Raw genomic sequence first — 23,634 nt, forward strand, 5'->3', positions numbered from 1 at the left:
TCGCTAGGGTGGTGAGACACAGTACATTGTCCTAGACCATTGTCTTACTCTGTGACACAATGACTAGTCTTCCTCCCCACTTGGTACCAATGTAACAGAGAACCCCACGTCTTCTGGACACTCCTGGACATGCCTACACACGGACTGCAATACAAGGAAGTAATATGTTCAATTGGAGGCAATCATCAGGTAAATATACTTGTTTTATTGAACTTGATTATTCCTAACGTTGACACACTTGTGTAAATCGGATTATTTGAGGGCTACCTCCATTCATATTTAATGTGTATTGTAAGGTGTTTGTGACTGATTAACTCCTGTGACAGGGTATATACAATGATATGTGCTGTCGACACCAATGATGGACGATAAGGAATATACAACAGATATGGGTATCTCTAAATGACAGATCTTTTTACAAAAGAAACATTTCCCAGCCTATGTGCCAAGTATTGTGTAGTGGATATTTACCGAGACAACGGCCATAAGTTATCAGAATATTATACCAGAATCATTTTTACCTCCAGGTCAGCCGTCGAATCACGGTATATTTGTCAGTGTAACCATGGTTATTCATTGACGGGGTTTTCTCTTTGATAAAGAACAGGTAAGTTTTTAAGGTTTTATTATATGTAAATGTACAATTGTATATATGGTCGGTACAATATGTATAAAAGAAACACACGTATACCAACACACCACATACCTGTTATATAGAGTCGATACCAGTACTTCGTGTTTGTTACCTGAGCCGGTATCAAACATTTATCAAACTACTTAACAAGAAGTAATAGGAATAGGTACCTTGGCGTCTATGGAGACCAGTGGAAAGCAAGCATTCTGTTTGGTCAATTTAGTAATACATTACATCAGAGAACATAACGCAGGTTCTAGTAATCATTGTAATCAATTTTTTCCATTTATATCGTTTCAATACACGACTGAATATTGATCTAACACTAGGAATAAATATTTGAGTTTTGAATAGTATGTAATTAAAACACGGGCGCTTGCTCCATACTTCACTAGATCATTTGTAATTTATATATACAGTAGGCGGAGCTGACGAGTGGTTATGATGTCCTACAAAATCAATAAAAAGTTTTGTATTGATAGCTGGTCTCAATCACGCCATTTGTTAACTATGAACGCTTAACATTTCGACACGCCTGGTCCATAATTCACATACGTATTTATTTAATTATATTATACGTTGCAGTAACAAATTGTAAGCTGCAGGAAGTAGCCATGATACAAAACGTGAAATTTCACCTCGAACGACAATCATTTCGGCACGCCTGGTTCAATACATATCTTTGTTTATGTTTTATTTTTGCAGTAGTACACTGTCCGCTGTGTGAAGTAGCCAGGATGCACGACGTAAACTATCGACTGTACGACGCTGTCGTGAGAGGTCAGACGGGGAACGCGATCAAGTTCCTCAGACTCGGAGCTGATGTCAACAAGCGTGACGTGGTAGGTATCTTAATGGACCGAGAGACCAAGATAGGATCACGTCTAGATAATCTCTATCCGCCATCAAAATAACCCCTGCAGAATGCGTTTCGTCGAACATACCATTAGTTCAAAGTAATTGAAAATTGAAAGCTGGAGCTTGTAAAGGCACGTTGAATGATAGATTTTAATTGAATACTTTGAGACAGTCTGCAAGGTAAATGAGACATTAGCTACAGATGCGGTGTTGGTCAAGATATACCGATACATAATTACATAATTTGCTAAAGCTTCTTAAAATGAAACAAAATTTCATATAATTGATGATTACATTTTTTATGGATTATCATTCCAACGAGAGGTCAAATTGTATCAGTTCCAACCATCACATAATGTACAAAACTCCCAGAGATAAATGTTTTTTTGTTTTTGTTTTATTTTTACTATAAAATGATTCTGTGTCACTAATAGCTTATTATTTCAAAACACCAAAATAACAAATTTTAAAAAGTGAAAAACAAATCTTAATAACGATCATAATTTTCTGAGACATAATTTCGATTCATTTCAAGTCGATTCTGTACTCCTTTTCCATTTGATATAAAATTATTACCGCTTTGTTTTCGTGTCTACACTATTTCGTGTAATTCGTGTATACACTATTTCGTGTATTTCGTGTATACAATATTTCGTGTATACTACAATATATCGTGTATACAATATTTAGTGTATACAATATTTCGTGTATACGATATTTCGTGTATACAATATTTCGTGTATACAATATATCGTGTATACGATATTTCGTGTATACGATATTTCGTGTATACAATATTTCATGTATACAATATATCGTGTACACGGTATATCGTGTATACGATATTTCGTGTATACAATATTTCATGTATACAATATATCGTGTATACAATATATCGTGTATACGATATTTCGTGTATACAATATATCGTGTATACGATATTTCGTGTATTCAATATTCCGTGTATACTACAATATATCGTGTATACAATATTTAGTGTATACGATATTTCGTGTATACGATATTTTGTGTATACGATATTTCGTGTATACAATATTTAGTGTATACAATATTTCATGTATACAATATTTCATGTATACGATATATCGTGTATACAATATTTCGTGTATACAATATTTAGTGTATACAATATTTCGTGTATACGATATATCGTGTATACAATATTTCGTGTATACAATATTTCATGTATACGATATTTCGTGTATACAATATATCGTGTATACGATATTTCGACGACATCGTTATGCTCGACATCTTTTGCGGATAAGTAAATTGGCGACCAAGGACTTTAACTGATTCGTGTATTCACATATATGTTTTACACGATATTTTGCGAAATATTTGAATTCACATCCGAGCTCTTGTCATATAATAGAGTATAGTACAGTATATATAAAGAGAGTCCTCGCCGTGAGAGTAGTCAACCGTTTACGTAATCTAATTTGAAGACGGTGTACAAGGATCAATGTCAATCAATGGGTCCTAATAATGTCCCTACCTACCGTTATCTCTCTTACAGATTGATGGCATGACACCTCTACTTAAGGCGGCTCGGCGCCGGAACTTCGTCATGATGAAACTGCTGCTGTTTCATGGCGCCAAACCTAACACACGGGACAGGGTGAGTGTGCATATCTTAAAACGTAGGATGTTAAAGTGAATAGTCGGGCAAAGAAAACCAGTCTAAATGCGTTCATTGGCCTTCCAAAAGTTCTCACATATTAATACGACGGTCAAGCTCTGCTTAGTTTCCCAGTTCTGACCATGATAGTAAAGAAAAGTTGAAAGCATTGAAAGCGAGGCTGCGTGGAAATGTAACCACGGACATAGTTAGCCGGGAGGACGTTTTAGAATTCCCATACTTTAAATTAATTTCTTCGTACGAAGACAGATTTTGACGAGAGATTTTATTTTTCCATTTCATAAGAAATTATACTGGATACATTCACACCATTTTTACTGACTTTAGCCATCCTTGCCTGACTGTTCACTTTAAATCCGCTAATGTCGAACACATAATAATAGAGACACCTACTCCATATAGGATATTAGAAGGGATCGATATGGTTTGTTGAAAGAGATGGAATCGAAAATAACGAATATAAGCTGTAATAGTTCTCTACACTTCATATGATGTTAGAGAGAAGAATAAAGACTAGAGAATTGTATATATATGCTGTACTCGAATAAATAACTGTGATGTATAATAGAGATAGCGACTCGGTCATAATGAATATAATATGATCAAATATGAATTCGACAGATTCAAGTAAAACATGTTTAAGTGACAAAATCGAGAGAGGTTAATATTTTAAGAGAGAAATAAGACAGACACGAAAAATATGAAAATACCGGAAACATATTTTGATCAAAATGTAAAATGTTATATAGGTATATTGAATTCGTAAACATGATGGTAAAAATGAATTTGTTGGAGTGGAATGTTTAATGCTTCTTTATACTATTCGTTCCGTTTGTCATTTAACTTTTAATTATCAATCTCTAGAGCCAAGAACATGATTAAGTACACAAAACTTGTTAGCAAATTCCCACCAACAGTATTTAGATTGCACTTCTAATTATGACGTTGAAAGCATTGTCAGCTTCACAGTTAAATATTCCATGCACAGCTACCGTCTCGTTTGTAAAGAGTATGGCCTTATAAAAGGTAATTAGAAGTTATTAAACTAGGAGCTATGTTAGTACCAAACTAACTGGTATACTTCTAATTGACTGATCTACACGATACTAATAACGTAAGGACATTATATACCACAATCAAATACACGTAAACCTTACACTGAGTAGAAAACAATCACATACACGTGTTATAGTTATTAGTTTCCCTGGAACATGCACCGCTGTGCAGTCTATTTGTATAAACAAACAGGTAGTCTGCAGGTGTGTATCAAATTTGTTTGGCGAGCAATTTATGATACTAATCTGTATACCATGAGGCCTACTAAATAAATACAAATCACAATTAATGTGACCAGACTGCCGTTTGTTTGTTTATCTGTGTTACACAGTCGATACTTATCGGTAACCATCTATTACTTCTCTACAAAATATCGGTTTGGGTTAATATTGATTAACGTCATTTAGGAACCACCAACCTGTGATCAGGTATCAACGAACTCCCCTCACTGGACTCTAAAATGGACTCCCGGATGGAAGGAGTAGTGGTTAAATGTTTGACATTATAAATACCCGGATACTGTGGCCCCGTTCTGATCAAATAACTGTTGAATAATTGAAGAATGATCTTTTGGTTAAATACTTATGTACACCAAAGGTTTTATTTGTGTGAGTGTTCGTACCTAGTCACGCTGATGGGCTGATACCAGTACACTATAGTACGTAGTCTGTTACCTACAACGTCTCATATTGTCTGATGACCCCGATAAACAAATCGGTATTAACAACTCAGCAGTTTAACTAGTCTAAACATCGCCAATACTGATACAGAATACCTGGTTAAACCCTGACCTATTTACACTAGTTAAAGTTTAACTAGTCTAAACATCGCCAATACTGAAACGGAATACCTGGTTACACCCTGACCTATTTACAGTAGTTAAAATATAACTAGTCTAAACATCGCCAATACTGATACGGAATACCTGGTTAAATCCTGACATATTTACAGTAATTAAAATATAACTAGTGTAAACATCGCCAATACTGATACGGAATACCTGGTTAAATCCTGACCTATTTACAGTAGTTAAAGTATAACTAGTCTAAACATCGCCAATACTGATACGGAATACCTGGTTAAACCCTGACCTATTTACAGTAGCTAAAGTATAACTAGTCTAAACATCGCCAATACTGATACGGAATACCTGGTTAAACCCTGACCTATTTACAGTAGTTAAAGTATAACTAGTCTAAACATCGCCAATACTGATACAGAATACCTGGTTAAACCCTGACCTATTTACAGTAGCTAAAATATAACTAGTCTAAACATCGCCAATACTGATACGGAATACCTGGTTAAACCCTGACCTATTTACAGTAGTTAAAGTATAACTAGTCTAAACATCGCCAATACTGATACGGAATACCTGGTTAAACCCTGACATATTTACAGTAGTTAAAGTTTAACTTTATTAAAGTGTCAATCAATATTATTGTTTAAGTTAATGTCGAAATCAATATTAGATAATAAAACAGATTAAAATTGATTTTATTTTAATGAGATTGATAGTATCAAACTTAGTGTAGGTAGTCCAGAAATTGTCAATACAGATTGGCATATGATTTAATGCTACCAACAATACATTGGAATAGAAGTGTATTTACCTTGAGAGTTTGATATTACCAATACTAAGAGAAAATATTTATTTAGTTTTTTTTCTATAGTTATGATTCAGATGTCTAAGGAACTCCACGTATTCTTATGTACAACAATGATGTGATATACATCTACCAATAGGGTATTGTGTACACAACATCTATTCATTATTTGAATTCTGAACCTTTATATGCAGCCAAGGACAATTAATTATAACGAGTTAAAGATCCCTGTGACGATAACACACACCATTACACAACGAATCTTCTTCACATCAGACATACATAGGATGGCGTCATGTCGTAGTACCGGAGTTCTACAGCAATGTAAAGTTAACAAACATAAAAAACACAAATTCCATCACTAGATATGTATATATTGGAAAGTGTAATATTTGATTGACGATGTAGTGAAATGACGCACTCGTCACGCTTCAGTGACGCCGTGAGATAGTTCTACAATCTAATTTTAGAGATTACCAACACCTTGCACACGTAAACACTAATGGTATAAGCATCTCCGTCCAAACCTTACTACTTAATAATTTTATAAAGACACTTTCCGTCGTCATAAATAAATGGAACTTTCGCTTTGACTTGGTGTATTCATATGTGGATATTTATCGTGAAATTGATCGTATATCAATTTGCATATTGAGAAGAAACCACAGCATACCTTACACAACATAACAGTGAATGATATTGAAAATGATGCATATAACTTGAATCCCCTATGTATCAAAATATTACAGAAACTATCCACATGCTTATTTATAACACATATCAATTCGATAAATAAGTATACATGTATGTCCTTATCTCTTGGAAGATTGGTCCTATATCTATATGATGCGTTACTATTTAAAATAAAATTGTATTGTTTGAAAATAACTTTATAATACATCAAAATATTTTCCACCTGTATTGATTAGACATTAACGCCAGGTGCACTAGTGATACTTACCTGTACCTATGTAACCATCCCGGTATCTATCCCATGTCTTCTATCACTGTATATGGCACTGTATCTGTCAATGTATAACACCTGTAACAGCACAATGACATCACTTTAGGACAACAACTTCCCTGTTTTATATACAGGCACCTAAAACACGATGTAAGTAGTATACATACGAATGCTACATGTGTTGGTGTGGACTAGTGTGTTACATCCGCTGTGATCCCTCGTCTAACTATATAACGGTGTTACTTCCTGACTTCCTGTAGATCACCTCTCAGTCAGCAGACACTTGCTCAAGGTTTCATCATCACTGGGGGTTCCCATCGCAACTATGAATTGCGCGTGTTTATATGTGTTTCAAGTAATTGTGCAATCGGCGTTACAGAAGTCAATGTAAAAATGTAAAGGAGACGTTAATTTCCACGATGTATGTACACTAGAATCTTACAAATATAAGATCACTACTTTATTTAAGATGTGTTCTGACTTCAAGAATATAAGCATTATCACTAAAACGCATGCAACCATTATAAACTATGAAAACACAATGACAAAGTAACATAAGAAAGTGAGTCATTTACATAATATATTGTACAAAAGATTCACCTTTAACGTACGGACAGAAAGTAAACTTGATTAGACACGAGTGACATAAATCTAACATCTAATGTGAGAGATATGTATGGAATAGGTACGAGAGACCAGGTACACTACCAATTCATTTTGGTAGAGCAAATTCCTTTAATGCCGATACTCGTCATTGGATAATAAATAAATAATTCAATTTATAACTTTAAAAACTACTATTTAACATGTCCACATAACTTTTCATCTAGTACTACAGATATCGGATCGTAATAATGATGGTGATAATTCAATCATAAAATAAATACCAAATTTGATGACATAAAATTGAAATATTTATTATGGGCAAATGACTCTTGCAGGCAATCACTTAGCTTAGCAAAGACTTTGTTCAGACAATACATATCGCCATTGCTTTACAAAAGTCGCCACTAAATTGTTAATTGTATTTTAATGATAAACGAACTAAGATTATAGATGAAATACCTTGTGTTTGATTCTTTTTTTTCCTGATGCAATATGTTCAAAGTCGAAGAAATAAAACTGAGCTTTAATATTGGGAAAATAACATGGTGGACTTGTCTAAGTAACCCTTTACCTTAACATGTAACACAAACATTAACGTATCAACACAAATTCATCATCACAATAGCACTTCTAACAATACTCGTAATTACTCTCCCTTCTGACAATTCTAACTTAACAAGACTGCTACTTGAACATTTTCCGCTGTTCTTTATCCTGGAATTTTGACGAAGTGATTAATGAGGCATCAATACAATTAAGACCCGACAGACATCATACATGGTATTCATGTCGGTGTTTGTGTCTGTAGGATCGTGGTCTGACAGCGATGCACTACTCGGCCGAGGCGGGGGACACAGAGAGTATGATGCTACTGCTAGCCTTTGATGCCCACGTGGATAGTACTGACTATGTAAGTATAGATCAATCACCACTCACACACAGAGAACCTGGCATGTACATTCCTTAGCAGCATCTATAATAACATCCATCTTATAGATATCATGCTCATTTTCATTTTTTTAATTTTTACGTTGAGAATATTCAAAATAGTTTGAGTAAATGTTTACATTTTATTGTCAATGTAAATATGTATTTATCATGGTCGGTTCATCGATTAATTGAGACCAATGGAAAAGGTCACTTTGGCTATAGTAGAAAAATGCAAAAACCTTATTCTTAACTGGTTTCTAGTAAAACAACCTTATTAACATGATTGATTTATTAAGTGTAAAAATAGTATGCTGTAGTGATGTGGATGAGTTACAAATGTGTAATGTAATTGAAAAATCAATTTTAAGCGAGCGACAACGTGTAATGTAAGTGAAGTACACATGTGTAATGTTAGTGAGCTACAGATGTAATATCATGTTCTAGTCAGGTAGGATTACACATGAGATGTGAGTTACCTGTGTAATGTAAGTGTATCTCACTTGTGTGATGTAAGTAAAATTCATGTATGATGTAAGTAAAATTCACGTGTGTAATGTACGTGAGATACATATGTGATGTAAGTGAGCTACACTTGTGTGATGTAAGTGAGCTACGCAAGGTGGTGTAAGTGAACTACATATGAGTAATGTAAGTGAACTACAAATTTGTAATGTAAATGTAATTGAGCTACACATGTATGGTGTAAGTCAACATCTGTGATATAGATGTGTGTCAGCTACACATATATGGTGTAAGTGAGCTACACATCTGTAATAAAGGCTTAATACTTATGTGTGATATAGGTGAGTTACACATGTGTGATATAGGTGAGTTACACATGTGTGATATAGGTGAGTTACACATGTGTGATATAGGTGAGTTACACATGTGTGATATAGGTGAGTTACACATGTGTGATATAGGTGAGTTACCCATGTGTGATATAGGTGAGTTACACATGTGTGATATAGGTGAGTCACACATGTGTGATATAGGTGAGTTACACATGTGTGGTATAGGTGAGTTACACATGTGTGATATAGGTGAGCTGCAAATGTGTGATATAGGTGAGTTACACATGTGTGATATAGGTGAGTTACACATGTGTGATATAGGTGAGTTACACATGTGTGATATAGGTGAGTTACACATGTGTGATATAGGTGAGCTGCAAATGTGTGATATAGGTGAGTTACACATGTGTGATATAGGTGAGTTACACATGTGTGATATAGGTGAGTTACACATGTGTGATATAGGTGAGTTACACATGTGTGATATAGTGAGTGAGTTAACACATGTGTGATATAGGTGAGTTACACATGTGTGATATAGGTGAGTCAATGATATAGGTGAGTTACACATGTGTGATATATAGGTGAGTACACATGTGTGATATAGGTGAGTTACACATGTGTGATATAGGTGAGTTACACATGTGTGATATAGGTGAGTTCACATGTGTGATATAGGTGAGTTAACATGTGTGATATAGGTGAGTTACACATGTGTGATATAGGTGAGTTACACATGTGTGATATAGGTGAGTTACACATGTGTGATATAGGTGAGTTACACATGTGTGATATAGGTGAGTTACACATGTGTGATATAGGTGAGTTACACATGTGTGATATAGGTGAGTTACACATGTGTGATATAGGGTGAGTAACACAGGTGAGTCACACATGTGTGATATAGGTGAGTTACACATGTGTGATATAGGTGAGTTACACATGTGTGATATAGGTGAGTTACACATGTGTGATATAGGTGAGTTACACATGTGTGATATAGGTGAGTTACACATGTGTGATATAGGTGAGTTACACATGTGTGATATAGGTGAGTCACACATGTGTGATATAGGTGAGTTACACATGTGTGATATAGGTGAGTCACACATGTGTGATATAGGTGAGTTACACATGTGGTGATATAGGTGAGTTACACATGTGTGATATAGGTGAGTTACACATGTGTGATATAGGTGAGTTACACATGTGTGATATAGGTGAGTTACACATGTGTGATATAGGTGAGTTACACATGTGTGATATAGGTGAGTTACACATGTGTGATATAGGTGAGTTACACATGTGTGATAGTGAGTAAATTGTGATATAGGTGAGTTACACATGTGTGATATAGGTGAGTTACACATGTGTGAAATAGGTGTGTTAAGCACACATGTGTGAGTATAGGTGAGTTACACATGTGTGATATAGGTGAGTTACACATGTGTGATATAGGTGAGTTACACATGTGTGATATAGGTGAGTTACACATGTGTGATATAGGTGAGTTACACATGTGTGATATAGGTGAGTTACACATGTGTGATATAGGTGAGTCACACATGTGTGATATAGGTGAGTTACACATGTGTGATATTACACACATGTGTGATATAGGTGAGTTACACACATGTGTGATATAGGTGAGTTACACATGTGTGATATAGGTGAGTCACACATGTGTGATATAGGTGAGTTACACATGTGTGATATAGGTGAGTTACACATGTGTGATATAGGTGAGTTACACATGTGTGATATAGGTGAGTTACACATGTGTGATATAGGTGAGTTACACATGTGTGATATAGGTGAGTTACACATGTGTGATATAGGTGAGTTACACATGTGTGATATAGGTGAGTTACACATGTGTGATATAGGTGAGTTACACACATGTGTGATATAGGTGAGTTACACATGTGTGATATAGGTGAGTTACACATGTGTGATATAGGTGAGTTACACATGTGTGATATAGGTGAGTTACACATGTGTGATATAGGTGAGTTACACATGTGTGATATAGGTGAGTTACACTGTGTGATATAGGTGAGTTACACATGTGTGATATAGGTGAGTTACACATGTGTGATATAGGTGAGTTACACATGTGTGATATAGGTGAGTTACACATGTGTGATATAGGTGAGTTACACATGTGTGATATAGGTGAGTTACACATGTGTGATATAGGTGAGTTACACATGTGTGGTGATACACATGTGTGATATAGGTGAGTCACACATGTGTGATATAGGTGAGTTACACATGTGTGATATAGGTGAGTTACACATGTGTGATATAGGTGAGTTACACATGTGTGATATAGGTGAGTTACACATGTGTGTGATATAGGTGAGTTACACATGTGTGATATAGGTGAGTTACACATGTGTGATATAGGTGAGTTACACATGTGTGATATAGGTGAGTTACACATGTGTGATATAGGTGAGGTGAGTTACACAGTTATAATCATAAGCAAAGACATAATCAAATGTTTTTGGATAACAAACAATAAGCAAATTACCAAAGGTATATCTTACAAACTATAATGGTTATCACTGGGAGCGGCAAATGACCTAAATTGATTTCATGCTTTACATGATATTTTCGATCTTGGTATTTCCTTTTTATCATCACAACTGTCAACCTCGTTTATCGCGATTGAAATATAATGGTGAAAACAAGTGCATTACGTGGTCTTTCGATTAATTTTAAATTTCTTCTTAGTTAAAATATCTTATATGATTTTTAAAATATGCATATACTGTATCAAAATAATATTGCAAAACAAAATTTAGCTAGGATAACAACGGAATTGATAAACATTTAATATTTGAAATGACTGCAATTAGCGAGAAATTTAAATTGGAATATCATAACAAATAATTGGGAAAACAAATAATTTGTAAGAATGGTTTACATACTATAGGTACATTTGTATATTTTTCAGAAAACTCCGAATGACTTTAAGTGGGTTTCGTTACACCGACTGGTCGGACCTCACCTCCATGAGTCAGTCTCTTCTGTCTACGACCTAAAAACAAAGAGAGTAACTGGGATGTCACCATACGAGAGTGGAGACGTTTAGTATACCCCCTGAGGGAAGAACAGTCACATCCGAAGTGGACCAGTTTGTACAGATCGCCGTGCCTATATTGTCCCAATACATTCCAGTCCCCAAAGAGTGTGATATCTCATAGAGTGTAATCCTCATGTCCCATCAATATAAAACAATCAGTTAGGTGACAATTCACCCCAACAAACAAACATATACTGTATTCATGAAATTTTATGAGTGTACTTACAACAGTTATAAACCAGACAATCGGATTTTGTTTGATAGAAATAGATGTGGTAAGCCGACTGTGTTACACGCAGTTCCACAGTAACAACAGTACTGCTATGTGTCGTCATACCGACTTTATCGACTAACTGCTACGTTACTTATAAGGTTTATCTGTTTGATCAATTTTTTCAACCTCGTCTACCCATACGGAAATGTTTGGTTTAAGTTCCCCTTACACTTATCGATTTCGTATATAATCATAAGACTGACCTTCAACCCAAAACAAAAGTGTATGATGCAACAGAAACATTAACACATGAAAAATCAAGTACATATATTTTGATTATAGGTAATGCCTAGTCAAGGGAGTTTTTGATCCAAAAGACTTCGACAAGATTGTATCAACTTGGTAATTCAGGTCACTTTTTACGATTACTGTCAACCTCGTTAAATTGAATGTATAATGGTGCGGACAGAAGGAAATAAACAAGTGCATTACGTGGTCTTTCGATTAATTTTAAATTTCTTCTTAGTTAAAATATCTTATATGATTATTAAAATATGCATATACTGTATCAAAATAATATTGCAAAACAAAATTTAGCTAGGATAACAACGGAATTGATAAACATTTAATATTTGAAATGACTGCAATTAGCGAGAAATTTAAATTGGAATATCATAACAAATAATTGGGAAAACAAATAATTTGTAAGAATGGTTTACATACTATAGGTACATTTGTATATTTTCAGAAAACTCCGAATGACTTTAAGTGGGTTTGTTACACCGAGGCGGACCTCACCTCCATGTCAGCCTTCTGTCTCGTCAACATACCGAGAGTGGAGACGTTTAGTATACCCCCTGAGGGAAGAACAGTCACATCCGAAGTGGACCAGTTTGTACAGATCGCCGTGCCTCCCAATACATTCCAGTCCCCAAAGAGTGTGATATCTCTAGAGGTAATCCTAATCCCGATAAAACAATCAGTTAGGTGACAATTCACCCCAACAAACAAACATATACTGCATAACATGAAATATTTATGAGTGTATCTTAATAGTTATAAACTTTGATATAATTTTGTGGATAGAAATATTTGTGGTAAGCCGACTATGTTACCGCAGTTCCACAGTAACCAAGATGCTATGTGTAATCAGTACCGACTTTATCGACTAACTGCTACGTTATATGGTTTATCTGTTTATCGATTTTTTCAACCTCGTAGGAAATACAGATAGTTCGTGTTATAACCTTCACTCCAAACAAAAGTGTATGATGCAACAGAAACATTAACACATGAAAAATCATAATTCGTTATAGGTAATGCCTAGTCCAGTTTTTGATCCAAAAGACTTCGACAAGATTGTATCCGTCAGTCACTTTTACGATCTGAACCACAATTACTGTGAGCGGCCCCAGAAGGAGTGTAGTTTAAAGGTGCCTCTGCCACAGGACTATGACGGAGAGGGCAGTTTGTATGTCCTTGGTGCTGAACTCAACAGTCAAGTCTACCTGGATATGGAGGACGGCGAGGAGACAGAGAAACACATACTAGATCGCTGGAGTATCATACAGAAAAATCCTGTGTCGGTCAAAGGCTGTATCAAATGTCCAGTCTCGCATTTCTCATAGTGAGTCCTGATGAAATTACTGATCAAATAAACATTTCTCATAGTGAGTCTCAGTAGAGATACTGATCACAACAGACATTCCTCATAGTGAGTCCTTATAAAGTTAATGATCGCAATAGACATATCTCGTAGTGAGTCCTTATAACGTTACTGATCACAAATAGGCATTTCTCATAGTGAGTCTCAGTAGAGATACTGATCAAATAGACATTTCTCATAGTGAGTCTCAGTAGAGATATTGATCAAGTAGACATTTCTCATAGTGAGTCTCAGTAGAGATACTGATCAAATAGACATTTCTCATAGTGAGTCTCAGTAGAGATACTGATCAAATAGACATTTCTCATAGTGAGTCTCAGTAGAGATACTGATCAAACAGACATTTCTCTAAGTGAGTCTCAGTAGATATGCTGATCAAATAGACATTTCTCATAGTGAGTCTCAGTAGAGATACTGATCAAATAGACATTTCTCATAGCGAGTCCTTATAAAGATACCGATCAAACAGACATTTCTCATAGTGAGTCTCAGTAGATACTGACCAAATAGACATTCCTCATAGCGAGTCCTTATAAAGATACTGATCAAATAGATATTTCTCATAGTGAGTCTCAGTAGAGATACTGATCAAATAGATATTTCTCATAGTGAGTCCTTATAAAGATACTGATCAAATAGACATTCCTCATAGTGAGTCTCAGTAGAGATACTGATCAAACAGACATTTCTCTAAGTGAGTCTCAGTAGAGATACTGATCAAATAGACATTTCTCATAGTGAGTCCTTATAAAGATACTGATCAAATAGACATTCCTCATAGTGAGTCTCAGTAGAGATACTGATCAAATAGAAATTTCTCATAGTGAGTCTCAGTAGATACTGATCAAATAGACATTTCTCATAGTGAGTCTCAGTAGAGATACTGATCAAATAGACATTTCTCATAGTGGGTCTCAGAAGAGATACTGATCAAATAGACATTTCTCATAGTGAGAAGATAATGATCACAAGTTTTTCTAATTTTTATGTAGGCGCATTTAATACTGCTTAATTGGAGGTAGTATCTGTGAATAGATATAATTTCTATGTTTCCCTTGATTAATCCGTAGACAAAATCTGTGAACCTGATAATTGGAAATGAATTATTATTTTTCTTCAGTTTGAAGTGATCTTTACCAGTACGTACCGAAGAAGATCTTATCCCAATTATAGTAGGCCTATCGATGTTTGTTAGGATGTTCAAAAATTTGCTAGTAGACTTGCTATCGTCCCTGTATCAGTGGTAAACGTCAGATCATTGAAGCATTATTTTGTACTACTTTTGTTGAAGGATATTTTCGTTTCTTACATGAAATATGTTTTTTACGTGGTTTGGTATTTTATGCTTGCTATACATGTTATAAGTTGTCTCTAACAGCACTTCCACATATATCCAATTTCAATATGACAACATGGCTACGTACAGGATCTTTAGTTTTTAAAGCTAATAAAGATGAGTAACGTACGACATAAAGCAGTGCGTCACGACGAAACATAAGAAGATACAAAGCATTGTCATGACCAAATCCATGTTTCAGCTACGTAGCATCTGAAGCCCAACAAAACATGACAGAAGAGGCCGTGATAGAACAAACCTCCAAACTGTGTAAGAGGGCGTCACTACGGAAACAGCACGTCAAACTCATCGTTATGCTCCAACCACGGAGTAATGAGCAGTATGACGTCATAGTGGAGATCGTTATCTCACGGAAAGCAGAAGACAGACTCAATCACTGGAGAGCGTATAAATACTTGGATCAAAAGCCGAGTATGTCACGTGATTTCGAATCGATTCCAAGAAAGAGGTACAATATAACACTAAGTGATGAGATAGAGAAGGTCGGAGGGTTACCTTCCACGCCGTTAGACTTCCATCCAAAACGATTTAACTATCAACAGTTCCAAATATGTAGGAGGAAGAATGTAGATTTAAACGTTGGGTACGTGATTCTGACCGACGAGGAAACAGGAGAGGAGATTGCTAGACTGACCATACACCTAACTGGCACTCCCTTCCTGGAGGACTTTGGAGAGCAGGACGGATTTCCAGGTAAGAAAATCATCATTGGCTTTGAAGAGCTTGAAGGATTTCCAGGTAAGTAAAGCATAAGTGACTTTGGAGAGTTTGACGGATTTCAAGGTAAGTAAAGCATAAGTGACTTAGTAGAACAGGACGGATTTCAAGGTAAGTGACTTTGGAGAGCTTGACGATTTCCAGAAAAGCACAGCATCGGGCACTATTAATGATAGCTGGTTATATTACATGATAGAAAATCATAAGTTTTAAAGTCTTAAGTAGTGTGCTCTTGATATATATGATTCAGTTTCCTGGTAAGTCTGCATTGCTTATATAGATGTTCACAACTACAGATTGCTTTAAAAAGAAAGATATGTGAAAAATGTAGAAGCTAAAGATTTACTATACATTTTGAACACACCTCCCTATCTCTTTATATTAAATGTATACGGTGTTTTGGTGTCACCTTTGTTTGGGTTTATTTTCATATCTACGAGTATGTATATTGTTATCACATTAACCTTGTAGGCTTTACACGGAACACTTTGCTGAAGCACCTGGCCAGAGAGCTGGGTGAAGAGTGGATCAAGGTGTGTGTCCTACTAGGTCTGACCTACCGAACTGTGGAGGAACACTCCAAAATGCCTAACAAAACAATTACAGAAAAGAAATTCAAGGTAAAAGACCAAACAATGAATCCCTGAATTTATTGCATCACATGTTTTGTGATATCATGGTTTTCCATGTAAGAAATTGTTACAATTGATGGTCCTGTGTCCGCTTCTATGAAACGTTTGGAAGACTCATATTTCCAATAGACAATGGATTGCGTGAGTTTTCTGCCTTATCTTTGAGACGCTTTATACAAGTGGGCCAAGGGGTTCTGTTTGCCAATTACAATTTATAGTAAATACTGGTTTTGTCAGGAGAACTTTTACGTTGTTGAACCACACTAATATATTAATGCAAAATTACTGAAAATCATTTTTTCACATTTGAAAGTTATGATTCACCTATAACTTATCAACGCGTACTATTTGTAATTATAAATAAAAGAGGTTTTAAATAGATAATAGTACTGGGTTTTAAATGCAGTATCTTAAATTACGAAAAAAACATCGAAGCAATAATTAACTTGCCAGGCAAGGAATTGAGATGATTATTAGGTGGCGGTGAAAATAAGTGGGTTTACTGATTAATGAGTTCGCTGCATGGTAATCTTCTAAGAAAATTAAATACAAGAAGAAGTAATGCAATCAATGGTATGGAAACTGGGACCTTTACGTTTGGTCTTCATCTAGATCTTACAAATGTGGAGAGACTTTAGTAAAAACCGCCACGACCTCGGAGTCCCAGATCTCCTGTCATCTCTAGGGAAGAACAAACGTGATGACCTTGTAGAGTACGTCAACACACAACTCAAATTATGGTAAGTATATACAACCACATTTGATACGTTAATGTACACATATTCAGCTCAAGCTTGTGGAATCACAGATGATACCTTTTCAGTTTAATTTAAAAAGCTCAAATTATGGTAAGTATTGAATAATCGCAATTGATACCTCTTCGGTTTACATATATGCAACTGACATTTGAGTGAACATTTGAAAAAATTCTTTTGCTTCAAGAGTATACATAAGTCCATTTCTTATTTTTTCGCGAATCAATTTTTTGCGGGTATGTCGATATCCCGCGAAAATAAATACATGAAGGTAAGTATGCATTTGCGTGTTCTGCAGGCTTCAAGAGAAGAAGGACCAGCCAGACCGCTTCTACCACTGGTTAGAGGAAGTCTTCCAGGGACCCAGTGCAGATTTCTTAGAAACGAACAGTCAGTACTAACTTTATACTGGTCATACTACAAATATCAAATATAATGTTCAACATATCACCTATTTAACGACACCTCGATGCTTTTTACAGGTTTTATATACATTTGTATTAGATGCTTCGAATGGTCACAGCATGTGATTAATGTTGAATGTATGAGTTCTAATAAGCAAATCTTTACGCAAATCTGCCTGTTTCTAACGAGTATACCATGCCAAGACAAGATGTTAATAAAGCATCACTTTAACGTGTGATACAATGAAAACTGTCTAAATCGAAAATAAGGAGAACAATATCCAGGCAGTAGAAACACTGGTTACCACCGCCATCATCGTATATATCTTAGGTCACAATAAAAATCAATGTACTCACCTACCGGTAACAGGCCATACCATTATGTGCTTTCAGATCACCCAGAGCCCATGTCGGACCAGTTCTATGTCCTCCTGGTGGAAAAATGTGGTGCAGATCTAAGGTCAACCGGAAGTCACCTGGACCTCTCCAAACCGGAACTGGATGAAATATTCTCCGACACAATGATCAGCAAGGAAGAAAATAAACTACTACATGTAAGCTTGGCGCCAGGTTATTAGTTAAATATTAAACATTGTTGATGTGAGCCGTTCCTGGCCGAGTCTGCTCAGTACTATAACAACTGAAACAGGATCGATATTCATCGGCACCTCCAGCCCTAGTAGTACAATAGCGACCGTAGAGTAGGGACTCTGTAAGTCATGTGTTTTCGGTGCTTTGTTAGATCTGTTGTTATTCAGTTTAAGATATGTTAAAATGATATATATTCATGACCAACCAATTAGGTACTCACTTTAAAAGTTGTTGGTAGTAATATATTTAAGTTTGAACTAGGAATTTATCCCGTGTTATGGAATATGCCTTTTGGTGACGATTTCAATTCCCTTTGAAATTGTTACTGGACCAGGATATGTATGGTGGAGGCTGTCTGTGATGTAGATGACGCTTACCCTCCATTGACACCTGGATATGATCTTGTAATGTCGTTATAGACCTATCAACTTTGAACTTCAACATCACTCATGTCACAAATTAATCAGCAATACGTTGAATTGTATTTTCTTCTTCAGGGGAAAGATTTTTTGTTTACGTTATTCTGTTGAAAACCAAATATATGATTGATGCTTGGGGTATTTTTTACAGTCCCTGGGTCAGTTTTATGACCTATGCTCGGCGGAGATTGAGGAAATAATAGCCTATCCCATTGGACATGGACATAGGTTACTGAGGGTAAATTGTATATGCATGCTGATATTTAATCCAAACACCTGCATTTAATCTGTAATATATGTCAAGCTGCATGCCACTATAATACGTTTCAGTATTTTCCTCTTACTTCAAATTCCCCTACATCTCAGTAAGCCTAGCCCTTTCTATCCGCTGTAATTGTATGTATACTACTGTTATGCATGGTTCAGGTATTTTCTTGTAAAATCCATCTATCCTATTTCGTCTGTAACATTAATTATCTGTATATTTAATCTCTATAGAACTCAGTTGATATATGAAATACATATGTACAATACAAAACCAAACCATCTTCACCTTCATTACACAATTGCTTCACTTCTTTACTTTCTAGGCATATGCCGACTGATATATCAGATAACATGCTACCATACCCGTGGTGCCTCAGCTTCTTATTTGGGAACAACCAACCAATTCCAAAATAGACCTCGGAGATGACCCATATATAGAGTACTTAGCCCTGGGTCAACATTTTCTTTATTGGGGATTGCCTATTTAAATTTGCGGTAACAAATCGAAAATACTTTCCAATAGAAAATTACACAAGGATAACGATGGAATAAATCCGGTTGTCAGATCGCAGTCGATTAAATTAAACAATTGTTATCAGTTTAAAAAATGATATATTTTTTGCTTTACCCACCAAATTTGTAAAAAAAAATCCCCCAAGTTATATAAACTCATAACTTGAACGCTGGAGTCTATGGGAGAGCGATTGGTTGGTTGGTCGTTACCCCTAAAGTCGTTACTTTAGAATTTTACTCTACAGTGTATAGTGAATGTACTACTGCATGTCTACACTCATCAACAATAGATTAGTCTCCATAGCTTAATTGTAGGCTAGTTTCCATAAATTGCTTTGATCACTTTTTCAGATAGTATTCTGTAATTAAACACAATATTGTTCCTCCGTTCGTTACTATGCATATCCTTAGATAAACCAAACGTGAATCTGTTCATTAAAATCAAAGCAAACGGTGCAAGTTTGGACTATTCTCTCATGACAAATACATATTCATTTAGATAAACAATTAACGCATCCTCAACTTCCAAAGTGCCTCCTGGCCAATAATTATTCTGTTGGTTTTTAAGCTAATTAACATGTCTATATTTCCTATGAAACCGCGAATGGAAGATTAATTAGCCTCTCTTGTTTTATACATGCCATTTTTTTTAAAAACTTGCACTGTCCGTTTTAATCATCAAGAATGGATCGAAATTCAAACATCTACTAAGCGTTACTGCATTATGTATTCATTACTTAATGAACCTTAATATATTTGGTTTAAATCCGAATGAACCCTTATTTACTATATAACAATTAATGAGAGTCCTACAGTAATTTTTGTTTGTACCACATAACAATACTTTTCATATTTTAGATTTGATTTGATGTACAACGTTTTACCTGTAGCGTTTGTTATCTTTTAATAATCTAATTTTGCATGCAACGAACATTTTCATTGGCTTAAAAACTTACATTATCAGCCGATAAAGGAACAATGGCGTCGCCGTTTATAACGGTGCATCTGATAGACTGAGATGACGGTATATTTAGTAATTTTTATTATAAGGATTAATTTTGATAAACTTAGCGTACTCTCATCATAAACGGTTTATTTAGGGTACACTCAGAATTTTTTGTGTTAATCCTCTAAACAGATATATTTACGTACCATCAAACCTGTCTATAAAGACCAGTATAAGGGCTAGATTTACATGTCTTTATACCCAAGAGGTCAAATGGTGTAGAAATTGGTCAGATGAGGCCCAAAGCGGTCTTACTAAGTAAGTGATCGTTATAGAGAGGTGGTTGATAATTTCCACTGACGTATGCATATCCGAAAATACTATGGAAATAATAACTAGAAATAAACCATGTATGACTGAATACTGTTAAAAATGTGCATTATCCAAACAATTCACACCCCGTGACTAAGTATCGCGAAATATTCTCCTTACGAAATTAAATAACTATACAGTATTTGCTTCCGATAGAAAGCAACTACTGTCTGTAAAATCTTGTATGTATGCGAAATGTTCTTCTTTAATACTAAAACAATTATATTGTACATAATTCTATAACTAATACCAAGATCAGTAACTAATAGCTTTGTGTTATTTTCTCGTGTCTTAAGATGTTGGTGATTGCCCGAGAAAAGAGTGAGAACAATATAGAAGCGTTTAAGAAGTTGATAGAGGCCTGTGACACAGTCGGAATGATGGAGGCGAAGCAGTGGATCCTGGACATGTCTAAAGAATGGTAACATCTCACTAGGATCTTGTGTTCATTCTAAAAGTGGCAAAGTTCATGTAGTCCATTGTAGTGATGATCTGATTAGGATTATACAGTAGACACACAATGGGTCATTTATTTGTTTGAAAGGTTTCACAGCGTCGAAATGAAACCAAATACATCTCTCCGAACAGTGGAAAAATAGTAAAATATTTTCTGATACATAAACACTGCAGGCGAAAGGGAAAATAATATGAGAGTATTTATTTGAAAAACAAAACATAAACGGTATGACTCGAGAGATTCACAAATGGTTTCTGATTCTGGTTTAGATATCTTTTATTGTTCGATTTGATTCAAATTGGTATTAAAGTCCAATGGCCATAGAATTCTTCATTCCACATTTCTTTAGTCTCGGATTCGTGGCAGAACTACTTTATACGCATGTGGGATATTATTACTCTTACTCATTTTCATTTTAATGAATAGGACTCTTTTCTATATTGTGTCCATTTGTTATGTACAGGTTAATGGAGGATCCTGAGGCGACGGACCCGTTCCGGGTGTCTGTACAGGAAGTGATCGAGTCTGTTGAGGGTCATTATTTAGAAAAATCAGATCTAAACAGCAACGATGGGTCCACCGCCGAACAAAACAATACAGATGAATCCACCGCCGACCAACCCACTGCCGACGTTTACAATATAAAGGAAGCTACCGCCGACCAATCTGATGTCGACCAACCCACCGCCGATTTCTACGATACAAATGAACAAACCGTCGAACAATCTGTCGCCGATGAATCTACTGCCGACCACAATAACACTACTGAATCTACCGCAGATCATAATAGTACAGATAAATCTCCTACCGATCTCAATGACCACTGGCCATCACATTGACTTCATCTATAGTGAAACATACCAAGGCCACTTCAGGGGCAAATTCCAATGTGGGGTCATTTGTGACCCAAAGAAAGAACGTGGTCTTATCAAGCAGGTGGTCGTTATACAGAGGTGGTCGTTGTGGCAGGGTTTACTGTATTAGCTCAATATTATTCATTAGCTAAAACATATGGAGTTTCTTCTAAGTATTGCATAAACTACGTATTAGTACTACTCTAGTTTTAAAATAGACAATCATTGTGAAATCAAAATAACCATTTATAAGTTTATATATATTACAAATAGGCTCATGGAGTGAATGTTTATGTAATATACATGGGACATAAAGTTTTTCTCACTATCAGTTGTATCTTAATGTAAATTACCGTCAAATAAAGTTTATGTTAATATTTGAAGTTTTGATTTGTTATGTGTGCATAAAATCACTTTTAAATAAACTGGTATTAAAACTAGAGTTCCACTTATAATGAATATAATAATAATTCATTGACTAAATCTTCTATTTCAATAACAGAAATGAGACATTTTGAAACAATTAAAGTATACATGTAAGTGTCCTTTTTATATTTGTAGTGTGTTATTCGGTGTCAAATCAAGATTATCGACAGAATTTAGTTTTTGTATCATTTCTTCATTGTGATATTAGGAAATAGCACGTTTGTAATGCTTGACTATTATATTAACTTGGTATGAATTTTGGTCTGATTTAAAAGTATACCTCGAGAGCAAATCTTATCACAAAGGACAAGGGACGTGCTAGATATATCTTTAACCGTAGTTAGAATTATGAACAAATAGAGCACTAGACAAAAAGACAAATAATTCTAAGAAACTTTTTCCAAATCAAATTTGTGGTATAGTTGATAACACAAAGTCCGTTTACAGTACCAGATTTAGCTGTAACACAATATCAAATCTTCTGTAAAACTATGTAGGTAGATTGTTCAATGCCATAGGGCCTCTAAATGGCATTACCATATAATGAACGTTCTATCGTGTAATTCACATATGGAGGTATAGTAGATGATGAGTAAATGCCGAGAAGTCCTTGGCAATGAAATATCATTGTAAAAGTAAAGATGGCTGGGTAAACCAGACAGCTGGACAGGACATTCAAATATAGCACTGACAAAATGTGGCTTGTGTCTAAGTAGGAGTTTCAAAGATAAGAGAAATGGTATAACACAAACGCATAGTGCAGTAAACTTTGACAGGTTGAACCATTTGATATTGTCATAGTGTCAACGAAAGTCTTCGTCTGGAAGTCAACTTTCATTAA

The 23,634-nt window shown here is 35.3% G+C and overlaps 1 protein-coding gene across 1 annotated transcript; it reads left to right on the forward strand.

Moving 5' to 3' along the window:
* The first annotated feature begins 49 nt into the window (after positions 1–49).
* Positions 50–22,746, forward strand: LOC138326550 (uncharacterized). The gene is made up of 17 exons (XM_069272647.1): positions 50–189; positions 528–607; positions 1,340–1,476; positions 3,033–3,134; positions 8,197–8,354; positions 8,687–8,704; positions 12,075–12,136; positions 13,146–13,372; positions 13,734–14,044; positions 15,622–16,133; positions 16,629–16,777; positions 17,402–17,529; positions 17,843–17,934; positions 18,342–18,502; positions 19,110–19,196; positions 21,353–21,477; positions 21,977–22,746. Exons 3-17 carry the CDS (start codon positions 1,372–1,374, stop codon positions 22,350–22,352), a joined length of 2,613 nt encoding a protein of 870 aa, XP_069128748.1. The 5' UTR covers positions 50–189; positions 528–607; positions 1,340–1,371; the 3' UTR covers positions 22,353–22,746.
* The last annotated feature ends 888 nt before the right edge of the window (positions 22,747–23,634 follow it).

This window comes from Argopecten irradians, chromosome 6 (assembly GCF_041381155.1).
Source record: "Argopecten irradians isolate NY chromosome 6, Ai_NY, whole genome shotgun sequence".
NCBI classification, from domain to species: domain Eukaryota; kingdom Metazoa; phylum Mollusca; class Bivalvia; order Pectinida; family Pectinidae; genus Argopecten; species Argopecten irradians.

Bases quoted from the DNA above. Each gene is read 5' to 3' on its own strand.
- LOC138326550 (XM_069272647.1), top strand. From the start codon at position 1,372: ATGCACGACGTAAACTATCGACTGTACGACGCTGTCGTGAGAGGTCAG. The intron at 12,137-13,145 runs GTCAGTCTCTTC...TACATACTATAG, and splicing joins GTCGGACCTCACCTCCATGA to GTACATTTGTATATTTTCAG. The intron at 14,045-15,621 runs GTGAGTCCTGAT...TCCATGTTTCAG, and splicing joins CCAGTCTCGCATTTCTCATA to CTACGTAGCATCTGAAGCCC.